General features: G+C 44.6%; 2 protein-coding genes across 6 annotated transcripts in view; one reads left to right on the top strand and one right to left on the bottom strand.

Moving 5' to 3' along the window:
- PHACTR2 (phosphatase and actin regulator 2) overlaps window positions 1-2842 on the bottom strand; it is a 157165-nt gene extending 154323 nt beyond the window's left edge. For all 3 annotated transcript variants that reach the window (XM_068150927.1, XM_068150961.1, XM_068150936.1), the window contains exon 1: window positions 2683-2842. In XM_068150927.1, coding sequence (XP_068007028.1) covers window positions 2683-2827 — 145 coding nt within the window. In that variant the 5' untranslated portion in view covers window positions 2828-2842. The remainder of the gene's footprint in view (window positions 1-2682) is intronic.
- Window positions 2843-7368: 4526 nt separating this feature from the next.
- Window positions 7369-17953, top strand: FUCA2 (alpha-L-fucosidase 2). Of its 3 annotated transcripts, none has more exons than XM_068150858.1 (7): window positions 7369-7590; window positions 9775-9962; window positions 11599-11938; window positions 12512-12722; window positions 14018-14208; window positions 15360-15468; window positions 17023-17953. In XM_068150858.1, exons 1-7 carry the CDS (start codon window positions 7391-7393, stop codon window positions 17161-17163), a joined length of 1380 nt encoding a protein of 459 aa, XP_068006959.1. In that variant the 5' UTR covers window positions 7369-7390; the 3' UTR covers window positions 17164-17953. The 3 variants fall into 3 exon arrangements, with proteins under 3 accessions (XP_068006959.1, XP_068006977.1, XP_068006967.1); XM_068150876.1 differs by lacking the exon at window positions 7369-7590 and adding an exon at window positions 7650-7962; XM_068150866.1 differs by lacking the exon at window positions 7369-7590 and adding an exon at window positions 7651-7973.
- Window positions 17954-18500: the final 547 nt, after the last annotated feature.

Here is an 18500-nt window from a genome sequence, read left to right as displayed (position 1 = left end):
TACACCTGTGAGCCAACTCTAGTCAGCTGTCCTAGCTGACTCAGAACTGATAATAGCCTGCAGCCCTTGGCCGACCTATGGTTCTGTCCTCACAAACTGGACCTTAGCTGATGAAGCAAGATGCTGTGAAGTGATACCAGGAAGTTGCTGCTTTTAGTATGATAATAGCAGAGGAAGGTGTGGGAGTAAAAAAGCACAGACTGCATAAATATAAGGACCATCTGACCAGCATGAATGTACTACCAAGATACATCCAGTACTGATCTAGGACAACAAACAGATGTATTTAATGAGCCACTGACAAAGGTTCTTTCAGAAAAGCATTACATTTCCCTTAGCTAGAAGGGCCTCTAAAAATACTTCCTTTTAACAGATCCTGCCTTGAGAATGGCAGATCAGGTGGTGGTAGAATAAACAACAGTGCAAGATTTCTAAAGGGGCACCAGCCTATCACTGATGGAGTGCAAGGAGACAGTATTGTCTTCCCAGCACAGCTGGTATCAGCATCTAGAAAACAAAGACACATACAACAGAAACTGCAACTTGTGACTTCAACAGTTGCAAGTGAATCACTCCAGGAACAGGCAGCGGGCAAACATTTTGCAGGTTATTTAAAATGCAAATTGTGCTTTTCTAAATGGAGTAGCTGGAGCACAGGTAATATCTGATGTAAATGAGCGACCTACTTTAAACCAATCAAATGGTACAGCTAGAGAAAGAGGTAGTAGCAGAAAAGGAAAAAAAAATAAAGCCCACATTGTTTCTCTAAGTGCTTCACCTTTCTGTCCCTATTAGAGTTGCTCTTCAGGTTAGTGGGGAAGTGAAAGAGGAGGTTATTTTAATGGCATCTCAGTATAAAAACCAATTCTCTAGCCACCACATTAAAAATTAAACAGCTTTGCATCTTTAATGCATACTTTCCTTTTAAAAGAGGAAATCAACAGTTGTGTGGCAGCATGTAAGTATTGTGCCCAGCAAGCAGACTGAAAAAAACAATACAGGAAGTAGCAATGATGAAAATACAGCATGAAAATATGACAAAAATTAAAAACCAGAGAAAGAAACTCTGGTCACTTTCTGGCAGGAAGCACATCCTCAACATTGAAAGAAAAAAAATGCACAGAGGGCAACAAGGAGGCCTAAATTGTGTGTGTAAGAACTCACAAATAGCAACCCATCTTTGAAAATACCAGTGTTATAGCTCCACTGGTTTTACCAGTCTTTTCTAAACAGCTCACTGTTAGTCTTTGTAGTTAAGCTAACAACCTGACACTGAGAAATAGGTTCAATCTTGTCAACCTCTGTGGTGATCCCTCCGTGTCCATGTTAAGGCATCTTGTGTACACATCAAGTCATAGGGCGTTGGTCGTGCAGCACTCTTCCAGGCAGCACTGAAATACACCTTACACCTAAAAGTAGTCCTTTCTTATTTGGACAAACCACTGGAACCTCCTCCCCACCCCAAATGTCCTGCACCTTACCTTTAAGCAGACAGAAAAAGGCAGAGCACAAAGTGATGGCTCATAGAGTTGGTTTTGCTTGCATCCTCTGGTCCCACAAGCTGAATCTGTGTGCTCCTATGTGACTAAGCAAGTTTTCAGTCCCTTTCTCCTCATCAGGTGGGCACAGCTGCATATATTTGACCTTCCCCAAGCAAAGGGTCTATTTTGTCTTAACACTCTCTGAGAAGAAAACATAAGGAGACATTGTGGTCCATCGCAGACCTGACAAAGTGCTGTACTGGGCTACTTGTGCTGCAGCAGAGGAGGTTCCTCAGGGTGCTCTGGAGCTTCCCTGATAGCATCATGGTTCACAGATACCTCTGTGCAGTACAGGGTGTGAGTGCCTCCAAAATACTTCAATCACCAGTGACACATGTGCCTGCAGCTTTGTCCTGGTGGGTAGAGCAGGGCTGACTTGCAATCAGGTGAGCACACATTTTCAAAATACACTCAGAATTTAATTTTCCTTAACAGCTGACCTCAGGAAACAGGCCAAGTAAAGTGCAGCCCAGTTGAGTATGTATTTATTTTACTTCAGCCACTTTCAAATATCTGCACTGCAAACTAGGACACTCACTTCCTTTCATTTTACCAAGCAAAGCTACTCAAAATCCTGCAGGAAGCCTGCTCTGTTGCAAAGGGGCAGCTTCCAACCCAAATCATCCCCTGCACACATGCAGTAGTTACCTCCTGAAGGAGGACAGTGGGATACTGACTCACGCTTTGTGGTTTTTTTTTCCCCTCACCTGTTAAAGAAGAACCCAATGGAGACAGAAGTGCATGAGGTAAAATCCTAACACACAATTGAAGTGTAATGTGTGAAGCAGGAGGATGAGGGGGTTTGATATCCCCACAGTACACCCTGAAGCTGTCCTGGGGCTTTTCTGCTCTTGCAGTCCGAGATGCTCTGACAAACGGGTGACTACCCACGACTTCGCTCGGGTTCACTTAAATCTGAGAACACAGATATGAAAATCCAGGGATTTGATGAGCATCATCTCAAGGGGATAAGTCAAACACCAAGTAAACCAGTGACCCACGTTTTGGCCGCCGAGAGAAGACAGTCTTAGGTCTAAGGCGGCAGGTTAGAGCGTGGAGGAGGGTGTATTTTCCCAAATTCCCCAGTTAAACTTAGCTCCGCAAGCTCTGAAACAAGGAATCTCCTTTCCCTCCCCCTTACCTGAGCCACCCACGTTGGACCGGAGCAGGCAAGTTCTCCGCGAGGAGGAGAACGAGGAGATGTCGCTTTGAGAGCGGCCGCGGGGACCGGGCAGGGACCAGACGGGCAGAGGTGCTCCTCCGATGCTCCCCGGCCTCTCAGCCATCGCCGCTGGGGAGCCGAGAGGAGCAAGGAGGAGAGAAGAGGAGGGAAAGAGGCGGCGAGGGAGGGGAAAGGGAAAGTTTGCAGAGGAAGAGCCGCCCCTCGCCTCCGACCGCCCCGCGGTAGCGGGGCCGTCCTGCAGGACTGCTATGGGGCTTTGGGAGTTGTTGGAGCCTAAATTTTGTGTTTGCACAGGGGCAAGGCAAGGGGGCTGCGAAGTGGTGATACATCATCCCCCCCCGGGGTGCCTTCATGTTCCCCGCTCCTGTCATTTCGGGAAAAAATTAAGCGTCAGTAAGAAAAAAACCAAACGTCAAGGGCCGAGCAATGGACATCGCCGCTTCTGCTCTGTGCAAGATGAAGGGTTCCCTCCCTCCTCTCTCGGCCCCCGCAAAACCGGGAGCTTGCACAAGGCATCGCACCCCGGCAGCCGAGCGGGGAGGATGCTAAATCCATCTCCTTCCACCCCCCACCTTTGTATTTCTTACGGCGCGGGCTTTTCACAACTTTTTACGATCGTGTGACTCGATGTTTGGGGAGGAACACAATTCTGCCTTCCAAATCGGAAACGGGAGCCACACCGACTTTGGCAAAACAAAATCAAGCACCGTGGATTCATTTCCTGGTGTTTGTTTTTTACAGGTATGCTTTTTACGATGTGCTTAATCTTTAAAAGAGTATTTCATATTTTCACTGCTTTCCATAGGCAAATAACTTTATATTCTGTGTTGAACAAAATCCTTGCTGCCCTGAAGCCGCTGGCACAATGGCAACGATAGACAGAACTTCTTCACTCTGTATTTTTAACACACCCCATGTTACATTATCTAGATACCAAGTACAGAAATCCCATTCAGGATGAACAAAAATATTTTAGCAATTACCATTCCCTGGGTCTGAATCAAATCCTACCGAGTCTGAAACATGTCCATGTGAAATTAATTTTCTGGCCTCTGCTTTCACCCAAGCAACCAAGTGCCCTCCTCTCAATGCCAAGCCCCACGCGGCTTCCCAGGAGCGGTGGTTTTGCAGTCTTCCCAGGAGTCATTTGGCTCAGACACCCTTTGCCTCTGTCCAAGCAATCGATCCAGTACATGAGTCTCATATGTCAGCCATTAGGCAGGTCATAAGGTCTTTTCTGCTCAGCATCTCCCAGGGAATTGCCTTTATTATTTCCTCTCCTTCCTTCCACTGTCAGACAAGCCTGCTCTTTCCCTCGCTGTGGAGAGATTTCCCAGCAGGACTATGCTACAAGAGTGAGAGGCAGGGGCTTTGCCTGACAAGGCACAGCAGTGCCACACATAGTATGTCAGGGTTGGAAGGGACCACAAGGATCATCTAGTTCCAAACCCCCTGCCATGGGCAGGGACACCCCACACTAGATCAGGCTGGCCACAACCTCATCCAGCCTGGTCTTAAACACCTCCACCTACAGACCCTCCTGTGGAGGCCTGGTAGCCCCGGCATCGGGCAGACAGGCACGCCGTGTCCAGGTTTAGAGAGCTTCCTCCAGACTGGTCTTGTGTTATTCACAAAATCTCACAATGTACTGTTTTTTGTAATTACCCTTTGCAGCTTGCATCATTACAGATGTGACTGTGCACTGAGGACTCTTTTCTTCTCTGGAGATATCAGTAGCTGTGCTTGTGTGGGCTGGTGACATTTTCTGAACCTTAATCAGAAGTTTACTCATAACTGCTATTTACTGAACTGTTTTCTCCTTCCCTCCCCCCCCCCCCCCCCCCCCACTTTGTTCTTTCCTTTTTGTTTTTTAATCTAAAAAATGTTCAACTTTGTTATTGAAATAAATAGTTCCTGCTCAAAATCTCGCCAGAGTTGCTGGCAAGTCACTGTTGTCAGAGGGCCTCAGGGTCAGACCCATAGCTTTTTTAAAATCATTTTTCTTTCAAAACTTTTCAAGCCACAGAACAATTGTAACTTTGATGTGCTGTACAGATTAAACTTCAGAGAGTCTACTTCAAAAATCTCACATTAAGGAGATGCTCAGTGTCTGCAGTGCCTTGGTGTGATCAAAAAGAAAAGGAGAACATGAAGAAATCTAAAGAGAAACTAGAAAAGATGTCAGAGCAAGAGGTCAAAGGTGTTTAAGGATTCCTTTTGAGAGGCAACGTGACATCTGAAGGAGTGAAGGTAAAAGGTGGCATAGAGAAAGTAGGTCAACACTGAATGTAAAAGAGATAAGAAGAAGCTCTTATTGTGATATCAAGTGGTTTTGTAAATCAGAGTAATATGAACAGTCAGTTTGAAAGATTTATACCATGGGAGACACAGTGTCTTTTATATATTTAGCAATGTATATACATGAAAATTAAAAGCTAACTATGTGCTTTCCTGTTCCAAATATTTTTGGATGAAATGTACCAGCTGTGGTTAATGGCTCTGAAAACTAAAGTTCTGTTTCCCTAGAACATCAGTAAAGTATACAAGCTTCTCAGGTGGAGAGAGATTAAGGCAGTTGTCTGCTCATTCATTTTTTTACTGTTCTGATGAAGTTGCCAAAAAATTTCCATTTGTGGTGATAATTTTGGAAAGTTAGCATTTGCTGATTAAAAGAAATTATTTCATGAAGGTTGTCCCATGGCAGCCTTCAGTGTTAATGAGGGAATCTGAACTCTTGAGCCAAAGAAGTATGCACCTTCAGGGTTAAAGTGTTCTTGGAACAATTAAGAAAGAACTTGTTCATACTGGAACAATTAAGAAAGAGGCTTCTAAGCAGGATGTCCTTGAGGGTCGAAACATCCCAGAAAAATACATTAAAAGTGTTACTAAATAATGTAGTCAGTTACTGCCTCAAAAATAGTGTCCTAGACTAAACTAGCCTCATTATAATGTTAAAAACACACCTTCTAGCTAGAAGACCCCTGTCTGAAATAAATTGCACACCCTACAAGCATGCACTGTGAATCTAAGAGAAGCTGGACCTTTAATGAAAAGTGAGCCAGAGACTAATGGATAATTAGTAGGTGTTGACATGAGGATATTGACTTGCTGGAACGTGTCCAGAGAAGAGCAACAAAGTTGGTGAGGGGTTTGGAACACAAGCCCTATGAGGACAGACTGAGGGAGCTGGGGTTGCTTAGCCTGGAGAAGAGGAGACTCAGGGGTGACCTGATTGCTCTCTACAACTACCTTAAGGGAGGCTGTAGACAGGTGGATGTTGGTCTCTTCTCCCAGGCAGCCAGCACCAGAACAAGAGGACACAGTCTCAGGCTGCACCAGGGGAGGTTTAGGCTGGAGGTTAGGAAGAAGTTTTACACAGAGAGAGTGATTGTTCATTGGAATGGGATGCCCAAGGAGGTGGTGGAGTCACCATCACTGGAGGTGTTCAGGAAGAGACTTGATAGGGTGCTTGGTGCCATGGTGGGTTGGATTAGTTGATAGGTTGGGCACGATAATCTTGAAGGTCTCTTCCAACCTGGTCTATTGTATTCTATTCTATTCTAATACACTTTGCTTTGCTGTTTAGGTATCTGCTGTGAATTTCAACTGATGTGCTAGTTTTGTGGGAATACCTCCTAGCACCCAAACTTGCACAGCTTTGTGATAAAACTGTACAGGCTTTCTGAACTATCATTTGGTTTGGAGGATTTTCTTGATTACGATGTGTGGTTACACTAGGGTTTGGTGCAAAAATACGCAACTAGGGCATCAGGAAGGACTGGAGAAGCATCAGCCAAGACCACAGATCTGCTGGAAGATGCCATCTTTCAAAGTACGTGCCAGCCACCCGTGATCCACAGCACAAATGCCAAGTGTCATCTACTGAATTGAGACACCTTGAGCACTGGCTTCCTATGAAACTATTCAGGAGGAAATACTTCCTTGACAGCCTTTGGGGCACCCCTTCACCCTGGAAGCAGGTGGGAAGGGCATAACTATCAGGCTGCCAAGGCCACTTCTGAAGCAGACTCGAGCTGCAAATCCAAGACTCGTACCGAGATCAAGCTGTAGATCCAGCAGAGCTCGGCATGCGGCTTTCAGGGAAGCCCTGGGCCGGCCAGTGCTCCCGTCAGGAAGGCGGTGACGGGCCACAGCGGGCCGAGCCGGCCCGGCTGGCCTCACAGGACGGGGGAGAGGCACAGGGGGATATTAGCCACGGCAGATGTCGAGTCCTTGCTATTTTTAAAATCCAGGTTACAATTTGTGATCGAGCAGCCGGGTAAAATTGCACCGATGGGGATGACCCCCAACAGCCCATGGGGACCGGATCTCCGCAAGGGGTAACAGAGGCGAGACCCCAATGGCCGACGCGCTCCTCCACACAGAAGAGGGAAAAGAAGCAACACTGCCGGCTCAGCCGGGACACGTCGGCGGGGGGTGAGTTTTGGGAGGGGCAGAGTCGTAGCCCTTTACCTGCAGGCAGCAGAAGCAGGATACGTGCGTGTCGTTGGGCGGCGAGCTCCGGCGGAGCGGGCGGCAGGGCGGGGAGAAGCCGAGCCCGCCTTTGGGCTGGTGCGCCCCGCCTCGCCTCTGCGCCCCGCCTCGCCTCTGCGCCCCGCGGCCGCGAGCTCCGCTCGGAGCTGCTTCCCCTCTGCCCGTTGCCGCCATGTCGGGTGCGCCTGGCTGCGCCGCGCTGTTACTGCTGCTGGCGCTGCCGCGGGGTAGCGCCGGACGGCCCCGCTACGAGCCCACCTGGGGCTCGCTGGACACCCGGCCGCTGCCAGCCTGGTTTGACGAAGCGAAGTTTGGCATCTTCATCCACTGGGGCGTGTTCTCGGTGCCCAGCTTCGGCAGCGAGTGGTTCTGGTGAGCTCCCTTGGCGTGGCCCGACTTCGTCCGCCGCCTCGCCAGCCGCAGCGGCCTGGCCGGCCCGGCCCAGCCCTGCCCCTGGGCCTCGGCGGCGGCGGCTCCCCGCTGGCCCTAGCGCCCCAGGGCGCGGCCACCGTGGGGCCCCGTGGGGAGCCGCATCGCAATCGGTGCCGCTCATGGGTCATACAAGCGATCTGAGGAGTTTCGCTTGGAGAGCAGCTCTTTGGGCAGGCGGAGTTTGTAATGTGATGGTCGGGTTCGAAGCGCCTCTGCACACAGACCCTGGAGCAGAGTCGTGTGGGAAAGGGTCTAATTTCCACCTGAGGCAGGTCAGTGAGACCACGGCCTCGCTGGCACCGTTTTCGAAAGGTGTGCTTCTGGTAGGTCTGATCTTGTCTGCCCAGGTCTGGAATTGTTGAATGTGTTGACTAACAGTAACGAATAACCAGAGAGCTTGTAGAGCTGAATGATGTGCTTTCCACTGCGTGCGTGAAAGGAGTTGGTTGAGTAGCACCATTTGTGCGAGTGTCCTTCTTTTGCCCCTTTCAGGGGCAATAGAGGATCTGTCCATCTCCGAACCCGGACAGGCTGTAAGCATTTTTCTTACCATGCTCTACCAAATATTTCCTGTATGACTTAGAGTCACATTACCATTTACATCATGAAGATAGCAGCTCCGTGGCAGAGCTACAGGAAGCCTTGAATGCAATATTTGTAAAACAAACCAACATCAATATAAACAAACTGCTGTTTTCTGACAATATTTGGTCTGCTGTTATGTTCAAGGATTTGAGTGGGGGTTTTTGATATTTTTGTTTTGTTTTGTTTAGTCTGTTGTTGGTTTGTTTGTTTGTTTTTTTATTTGTGTGGGCTCTGTTTTCTAATACATTTCCAGGGGAGGGAGAGAAGGTAGCTTTAGATTCAAAGTGAGTGCTGGTCTTCGATAGTGGTGCACAAATTCAGGATCAAACGTTTGGTTTTTTGTCTGATATCATCCATCCTGTTGCCTTTTCCTTGGAGCTGTACGGCTTTGGTCAGGATGCTTCCACAGTTCAGTCATGTCAGAATAAAAATGCTCATGTTAGCAAATGATGTCACAAAGGGAGAGAAGCAAGGCTGTCACCTGTTTCTTTATGCAATTGCATACTTTAAAATCAGAGGGTTTTTTCTTCTTTAGATTACCACCACCACCACCCAGTTGTCTGCCAGAAATTCAAGTTGTGTACACTGAAATGAGTTTGGGAAGGTTACAGCAGTATCCATATAGTTAGTGTCTTGCAGAACTGAGGCCAGAGTCCAGCTCAGAACAGGAGAGAGAAAGAAAACATTTCAAAAATTCCTATCCTGTCTACCTGTGCCCTCTAACAGGGTTTGGGGATTTGAGTACTAACTAACAAGACTGCCATTTTTCCATTCTCAAGGTATAGCTGCTTTGTTTCTGTGCTGGGTTGAGGCAGCCCCTTCCCCACCACTGGCAAGAAAAAACACTCAGACAAACGGATTGCAAAAGTGATGGAAAGTTTAAATAGAAAGCAGTGAACATTTACAGAGAACCAAAAGCGCAGTGACAAAGACAGATCCCAAAACAGACCCAGAGAGATTGCATCCCCACCTGAGGGTACACCCAAAACCCCCAGGGCTCCTTCTTCCCGGCCCCCCCGCCCCCACTAGGCTAGTCTCAGATCTGGCCAGCTGAGACTGCCCATCCCCCCATGGCCTTGGGCCTAGCCAGGCCCAAAGCCAGGAGGCATCTCCCCCAGTTACCGGCTGATGGAGGAGGAAGGAAAAAGAGGAAGTGCTAGACTCCACACTGGATCTTATAGTGGTGTAAAGAAGTGTGGTAGGAAATACGTAATTTCCTGTGTCCACCCCTCTGGGCTGGACTTCTGGACACAGGAAGTAAACATTGCAGGGGGCACCCAGCTCAAACTGCAACAGTTTCATTGCTCCAAATGAAATCCTGGAGTCTTTCTAAGGTGGAGTGCTTGAAAGATGTAGAGCATGTGCAGAGAGGACAGAGAAATGGAAATCTTTGATAATGAGTACTGTTCTGAAGTAATTTTGTGTCATTGGCAGTGTCATGTACCTTCAGTGTGAACTCGGGTAGGAGCTGATTATTGCATTTCTCTTTCCTTTGTCTAAAAATGCACCAGCAGACATGCTTTGCTCTGTGTTTCTTAGGTGGTACTGGCAGAAGGAAAAGAGAAAGCCCTATGTGAAATTTATGGAGGCAAATTACCCACCGGCATTCAGTTATGAAGACTTCGGGCCGCTCTTTACAGCAGAATTCTTTGATCCCGACCAGTGGGCAGATACTCTGAAGGCCTCAGGTGCAAAGTATGTTGTCTTAACTTCAAAACATCATGAAGGTACGTGGAAGACTTGTAAATGTTAGTAATTATTGCATTTCTGTCAACAGAAGAAATACCCAGGTGACTTTCTTACCTGCTAAGAGAGACAGAGAAAGCCAGGCAGGCTTACCTACCCCAGCCCAGCAAAGAGGAAGCAAGCCGCCCAAGAAATGTGCATGCGTTTTCCTGACTGGTACACAAAAACTATGGCCATGAAGCTTGCATAGAAGAAAAAACAGATTGTGCTGTTGTTCTGTTGCTGTAGGTAAGACAGCCTGAAGTGGTGGGGCAGCTGAGCTTCCTGCAGTAGCCATAGTTTCTTTTCTGGATTGGCGTGCAGTTTATTGTTCAAGGAACCACAAAATTGACTTCTGCATGGCTTAACGTATGGAAGGCTGCTGTGTATAGGCAGCCAATGAGTTTCTTGAAGGAATTTAGGAGCCTGTTCCAGGAGTCAACTTCAGAATTAGAAACATACACAGGGTATAGAGTTTCCTGGTGTAGTGCATAGAAGTCAAAAGTCTGTCACTTCATAGGGCATGTCTGAGTTCTGGCACTGTAATTTTAAGATGCAGAAAAAAGTAAAGAAGAAGAAAATAGTTGGAAAGAGTTGTGGTAGGAAGAAAGTGTGAAATACTGAGATGCACTATGGTGGTACATCTAGTGATGCAGCTAGTCACTGGGGAGATGTGGGTTCAGGACTGGCCACTTGTAACTTGTGAATTTAAACTTAGCTCTGACACACGTAAAATCTTGATCTTAGTGATGCCCACGGTGTAATTCCCAGTGACTCTGAAAGAACCTTGTTTCATTTAATCTGATCTGTAGCTTTGGGAAAGAATTTTTAGCTTGTTTGTCTAGTTGATACTATTACGTGTATCCAGTTCACAAAACCATTGCAAGGTTTGTGAGGCAATGAGTATAAGCAGTTTGAAGGTGAGAGTTGAGCTCCTCTGGCAGTGGTCTAGCCTGCAGTGCAGTAGTAGTTCTGAGTGCTTGTGCTGGATTGCTCAATGTCTGAAATACTAAATCCCTCTTGATCTTTAACACTGATATTTTAAAAGCTGTGTCAGGAATTTCTGCACTCTGCTTATATATGGGTACCAAATGGTTGGCTGGGCTGTTACAAACGTTGAGACAAATGGAAAGTGAGCGTTTGCATAAGATGTAAACAGAAGGGAGAAGTCTTTGAATGCAAGTGATAGCTTGTGCATTCTGCAAGTGAATTTTATCTGCCAGTTTTTGAATGTATATTCGCAGTTCACATTTGATACATTCAGCAAACTTGAAAGTTGCTGCATATTCAGTTAATTTAATTAGGACATGTGAATGGAGTGAATAATTAAGAGGAAAGGATAATTATGCTCAGCAGAGGAGAAAGAAAATATGAATGTGTATGTGTGAAAGACCCAAACCACAAATGTATCTAGCATGGTGTTCTGATGTTATGACTACTATTATCATGGATAAACAGGTTCGAGGCATGCTTTATACCATACTAATAAAATTATTACATATATGATTTTTATTACTATTTATATATTGCCACACATTTGCAAGCTACTTTTCAGAAAGAAGAACTGTAACTTCCCCTCTTCTGCTTCCCTGTCTTATCATTTGATTTCTTTTGGGTTTGTTTGTGTTTTTTTTTCAGGCTTTACTTTGTGGGGGTCCAAATACTCCTGGAACTGGAATGCTGTTGATGTGGGACCAAAACGAGATCTTGTGGCTGAACTAGCGACATCTGTCAGAAACAGGACTGACTTGCATTTTGGGTTATATCATTCCCTGTTTGAGTGGTTTAATCCTCTCTTCCTTGAGGATGCCACCAACATCTTTATGACAAGAAAGTTTCCAACCACTAAATCATTACCAGAACTCTATGAAATTGTGACCAAGTACCAGCCAGAAATAATTTGGTCTGATGGGGATGGGAATGCACCAGATATTTACTGGAACAGCACTGGTTTCTTGGCTTGGCTGTATAATGACAGGTACACAATGATGCTGGTTTAGCTGCTTATCTGAAATTTTGCTCTCTCTAGTTTGTTTAATTTTCTGCATACTTTGTGGAACCTGTTGCCTCTGTTTAGAAGGACTTAACTGCATGAAAATTTTCCTGAAATGCAGAATCTAAGTCTTCTCTAGAATTATCAGAACTTGCTTTAGAAGAAAACTGTTTTAACCATCTTTGCAAATTAATCAGTTAAGATGGTCTTGGCTCTTCTACCTGATCATATTCTTTCCTAAGTATTGTCCACTGCACAGACAGATGGGGTAGCAGGATAATTTGGGGATATAGACTGAATATCTGTCAATGCAGGCTGTTTTCTGGCAGGTCTCCTGTGGAAGTCTGGAGTGTATTTCCCTAAGAAATACCAATCCAGACCTCTTACTGGCAAGAGAGGAGGACAGGCTTCCTGAAATGGCACTTAAAATAATTGTAATAAATTAAATTCATAGCACAGAGGTCATCACAAATGCTGGTTTCTGAGAGGGGTGTGTGGGAAGCCTTTACACTAGGTGTGACTGCAGTTTATAGAATAACAACATTTATCTTCTTCCAGCCCAGTCCGGGACACTGTTGTGACCAACGACCGGTGGGGAGCTGGCAGCATATGTAAGCACGGTGGCTTCTACACATGTAGTGACCGCTACAACCCTGGCCACCTTCTGCCACACAAGTGGGAGAACTGTATGACTATTGACAAGGAGTCGTGGGGGTACAGGAGGAACGCACGGCTTGATGATTACCTCACAATTGAGGACTTGGTGAAGGTACAGTGGGACAAAGGAGTTGCCTGCAACTGCTGATTCTCCCTCCTGGTGCTGATCCATGCTATCTAATGTTTCAATTATGTATCTGGTTTTTATTAAAAACATCTTAATTGAATAATGAATCAATGAAATAAGAAATAATTTTCATTTGCAGCCTAGCAGTGTCATATCCATGTAATTCTTATTAATTTGATAGAAATGACTAAGAGAAAAAAATTATCTAGTAAAAATTCTGTCAGTTTCTTAGCAGCTGTTTCCTCTCTGAGTAAATGGCCAAGAACTGATCTGGATATTCTCATAATTCTCTTTTCTACTATTTTTTTCTACTTGATGAGAAGCAAACAGCTGCAGTTCCACAGTTCCTGTTTAGGATCTGATTGAAGGCCACATTTTTCCACCTTTCTATCTAGAAACAGTTATAACCCATAATAGTCTTTCTACCTTCTAATGAGAAGCTTTCCTTTCATCCCACTTCATTTAAAATAAAACCCAACACACTTACTGCAGGCATACAGACAGGCACTAGGAGATGCAGACAGCTGGTGTTAATGGAACATTGATTTCCTTTGCTAGTCTAAGGTATTAAAAAAAGGTTTGAAGCTTGGGAAAACTGAATGAAAGGAACACTGATCGATCCTCCACAAAAATGCATTTTATTGCAAAGCCAAGCCAGTGAGGAGAAGATTGTTTTTGTTGCTAATTTAAATCTGCTCCTAGTACTGTCTTCACACAAGGTAATTTCAATTTGAAGTAACTGCTTTTCAGAGGCAGAAGGTTAAATTCATTCAGTGACTTGTCTTCAGCTGTCTGTTCCTCAGACTTGGGGACCTCAGTCTGTGGTCTCTGAAAGGCAGTGTGGACATAAAAAATATTTATGGACTCTAGAAGTCTTCCTTGTGTTTTACAGATGTTTCTGTGAAAAAGGGAGAGCATCAAAGAAGGAGGAAGTTGCAAATGAAGTAGCATCTGCTAGCCTTATTCTATTGGTGAAACCCTCATGAAATTTGTGCAGAAGTAAAAATGATACAAGTTGATTCTAATGTAGGTTCAGTCAGAAGTACTGGTGCAAAAATGTATTTGGGGCTGTTTTCTGTCATAAAAAGTGACAGCAGAGCTTTGTTTTATGAGAGCTTAAATTTTGGATGGGCTGTTGAGATGACTCCAATGTCTGATCATGCATCAGTAACTCATTCAGCTCATCATTCTGAAGCAATATGGCAGATTTTAGAGAGTACTTAAAATGTATTATTCCATTGTCTGTAACCCTATGCTCTGTGTCTTTAAAAACCTTGTAGCAACTTGTGGAAACAGTGTCTTGTGGAGGAAATCTCTTGATGAATATTGGGCCCACTCATGATGGTCGCATCGCTGTTATATTTGAGGAACGCCTGAGGCAGATAGGTGCCTGGCTGAAAGTCAACGGAGAAGCCATCTATGGGACAAAACCATGGAGAGCACAGAATGACACACTCACACCAGAAGTGTGGTAAGGCTACTGAATTAAAGAGGTGAAGCTTGGAAATTCTTAGTAACTTGATACTACAGAAATCACCATCTCAGTTTGTGTGCTGTGGAGAAGCAAACCCCTCTGTCAGTTTAAGTAAGTGCACATAAAAGTGCACATCAAACTGTAGGTAGACAATGAGCATCAGAGACTAATTTTAGGATGATGCTGGGGCTGAAGGGGAGGTTGCAAGCATTACTTAGTGATTACTTTGGAGCAAGTATAACAAAAAAAGTCAATCTGGAAATAGAAAACTGCTATGAAGAGTTTATCTCTACAAAGGAATACCTGATGTCACTGTTTAGAGAGAAAGATGGAAGAGGAAGAAGCTAGAAACCAGTCTAGCATATTCTGCATTTCTTTTTATGGTAGAAGTGCATGCGAAAGTAACACAATTGTTTGGTCATTAAATTCAGCCCGGTTTTGGACTCTCCTGTGTCTTTGTGCCTCATAGCTGCTGTAACACCTTAATAATCCATCAAGGGGTTGGTCTTGACCTTCTTCCCTGCCTTTTTCACTCCTGTTTCCCATTAAGACCTGGCTGTCTGCTTTAGCCTTCAAATGCTGGTCTGTTGACTGCTAAGTAAAACCGCTTCCAACAGCATTAAACATTTGTAACTACATGAAGGAAGGAGGCATGTTTCAAGCATATGCCACAAGACTTCCAAGGACATATGGTAGCTAAGGTCTGCTGAAATGTATTTAAAAACTAGCTGTGCAAGGTGGAAGCACACACTTTTGTTACTTGTTTCAAGTGGGATGTCTGTACCTCTGTGTATTAGTGTGAATTACCCTATTTTTCTGAGTGTAACCCACAGTTACTGTGTGAATGATATCTCCTGCCTGGCCAGTACTTCCTTCCTATGTGGCTGAGCAGCAGAGAGTTGTTGCATGCTTGCTGAAGTTCCTACAGATGTTTTTCTTCTGAATTCAGTTCCTTGTCTCCATTACCTCTAGTGTGTTGGAACATATTTTCAAGCAACAGGAGTTTAACAAAGGGTATAAGCTTTCTGGGGAGAAAAGGTTAGGTGTATGAAAAGGTAATTTATGCCAACTTTTATAATTACATTTTCTGGTCTTGAAAGCACACAAAGAAAAATTGACAGGCATTTCTGTTCCCTCTGTCAAACCAGGTACACTTTCAGCCCTAAAGAAGGCAAAGTCAATGCAATCTTCTTTAACTGGCCAGTCTCAGGGACTTTGGAACTTGGTGAGCCACAGGCTAAGCTTGGAGAAACACAGGTAAAAGACAGCACCCCCCCACTTCTCTTCCCCTTTAGAACAGTGAGGCTTTAAACACACAGTGCAAGAAATGGACAAACTGAAGGAAAACACCTCTAGGATTTGTCAAATTCCATTGTGTTTGTTTTAGTTGCTGGCATCTTTGAGAATGTGTAGCTCTTAGGACAGAGTACACAGGAAGAGACCCAGCAAAATGTTTTTGTTCTGGAACCTCCTGGTCATAGTCCTCCCAGTGGGGTATTTCTTTTTCAGCAAAGTTGTTGCTGGGATATATTTTAGTTTGCAAACTAAGGATGATAAAAAGAGGCCAAGTTGGAGGGGAAAAAAAACCCCAACCAACTCTGCTGCGTCTCCCGTTTCCTGTGTAGACTCTTAACTCAGCATGACCTTTCTTTATAAACACCCATCCTCATGACTTCAGTGATACTGTAACTGCTGCAGTGGCGCACTAGTTTTAAGTCAAAGCTTTGCACAAAGGAAAACCAGGAGGGGTTTCATTGCCCAGGGAGGCTAAATAGTAAGTTGCTGCCACCCTAGATGTGTTAGTTACAGCAAGAGGTAGTGAGAAGGTGAGGACTCTGATGCTACAGTATGCTGACAGGTAGCTCAGGACTCTTACTGTATTTAAGGTAGGGATTCACTGGCTTAGCTCTGTTGTGGTCTTGTGCACTGCATGTTCACAGGCTGCTGAAATGCACTAAGGGTGTTTTGGCACTGTCTCTTCTAGTCTAGTGTAATATAGTATCATTCAGGGTTGGAAGGTACCACAAGGATCATCTAGTTCCAACCCCCCTGCTATGGGCAGGGACACCCCACACTACATCAGGCTGGCCAAAGCCTCAATTTCTTAATTAACTAGGGTAAGTCTTTTAGAAAGGCTCATGAGACACCTTGGTGATCATTATCTTAGAAATATGAAAATCTTTGACTTAGTGCTAAGACAACTCTGTGGTAAGGAAGCAGGAGTAATTCCAGAAGTGGTGTAGATGCATCTTGGGTTCTGGAGAGGTACCGAGACTACACGTGGGTGAGAGAGTAACGTTCATGAACAGTAGAGACTGGTCTTCAGCTCCTCCACTATTTTTCAGCATTTCACTAGTTGATATGAGTCTCACCATAAAGCCTATTTGTGTGTTTTTAGTTGAGGGGTTCCTCAGGTCAGCAGTGAGAGGTTTGTGGCTGCATTTGTGATGCTCATTCAAGACTACAGGTTCCACCCTGGAAAACAGGCATTTGAGAAACAAGCAACACAAAACTGCCTACTCTGGCACCTTGCTTAGACCCAACCCCCATCCCAAATACTTCCGAAGAGGTTTTATGTATCTTTTACAGCCCTAAGTACTTCAAGATCCAACATCAGTAGCTGTATTGCTTACATACCTACTTCACAAGTATTTTTCTATTACCTTTCAATAATTAACTTGCTTGGCAAGTGGTATTTAAAGATAATTGGATAGTAAGGTAGCTATGGATCAGTATTTCTGTTGTCAATATTGCAATTATATGCACTTGGAAAAGGCATTATTCTAACTGTATTGTGTATTTCTATCTCAGGTGAAGCTGGTTGGCTACGAGGAACTGCTGAAATGGGTTGCACTGGGAGAAAAGGGAATCATTATAGCTCTGCCTCAATTAACTCCTAAGCAATTACCATGTCAGTGGGGCTGGACTTTACAACTGACAAATGCAAACTGAGACAGATGCTGCTGGAGCTTTGGGTAGTAAAAAATGATGATACTCTGCCCACTTTCTGATTACTGGTTTCTAGCTCTTGCTTGACTGAGAAACATCAATAATTGCACTTTTTTAATGAAAGGTGGTGGGCTGTTATTAAAGGATGGTGTGGAGTGAGCCTCACATGAAATCCAGCACTAGATACTTGAATTTCTCATCTGCAATTTGTTTGTTTGAACTTGTCTCAAAACCTGGGTGTCTTCCTTGTGCTTTTTTTTCAGTCAGTTTCTTGCCAAGTTATGTGAAGACTGGGGGTGGGTGGGTTGGTGGGGAAACAGGCCCTAGATGTTTAAAGCCCCAAGAAAGGAAAAAAGCCAGCTTAAGCGAGTGTTGTAGTGCACACCGGTCAGTTATATATGGTAATGCAAGAAAACTGTACAGTAAGCAATGCCAGGTTTAGAGGAAAAAATACACAACTTTTCCCAGCTGTATGTGCAACAGCTGGCAGGCAGTAGTTTCAGCTGAGCAGGGTAATGTATCCACTACAATTGTCCTGTAAGGGGTAGGAGTGCATCACAAGTGCCTGGGGGCAACGCATCTGTACATCTTAATTCCTCATGTAAAATTAATGACTTCCATGATATTTCCTTTTGACCAATTCTGTTATTATTGGAATACAAATGAAGTGGGAGAGATTTTTTTGTTGTTTTTATATAATTTTACATGGTTAAACGTGATTGTTTAGAGCCATTGTTTTTATACAGTTACCAGGGTGCCTTCCATGGACTTATTAAACAAAACATATACTTCAGTGACTGAGTTTTCTTTAAAAAAGATGAAAAAATTAGGGATCCTCAGCCTTGGCTGTGATATTTTAAGTGGCAGGTAGATTGCATCCAGCTTGAAAAAGTCCTAAACTCAGGACTTGTGGGGACAAAGTTTCAGTGTGAAGTTTGCAAAGAGGGAGAGGTATAGGGCAGCAAACCCTATTAATTAATTGTTCCAAGGTAGGAATTAAGGATTTATTTTTCCTCAGCCAAGTTAAAAAGCACAAAACTATGACTCTAAGTTGAACTTATTCTTTCACCTGGCACGATTTGAAACAGAAATACATCACAACTACTACCACAGGAAAGTGTAAAGGGAAAGCAAGAAAGACCACAGTATCACAGTATAACTTAGGTTGGAAAGGACCTCGAGGATCATCGAGTCCAACCTATCAACACAGACCCCATGACTAGACCATGGCACCAAGTGCCACGTCCAGTCTCCTCTTGAACAGCTCGATGGTGACTCCACCACCTCCCTGTGATGGGTCAAATGAGGTTACTGCCTTTTCTGCTAGTAACATTAATACA

The sequence above is a fragment of the Melanerpes formicivorus genome, unplaced genomic scaffold (genome assembly GCF_026170545.1).
Source record: "Melanerpes formicivorus ecotype bairdi unplaced genomic scaffold, bMelFor1.0.p_v2 SCAF_2, whole genome shotgun sequence".
Classification (NCBI taxonomy): domain Eukaryota; kingdom Metazoa; phylum Chordata; class Aves; order Piciformes; family Picidae; genus Melanerpes; species Melanerpes formicivorus.
This window is presented reverse-complemented; position numbering and strand designations above follow the sequence as displayed.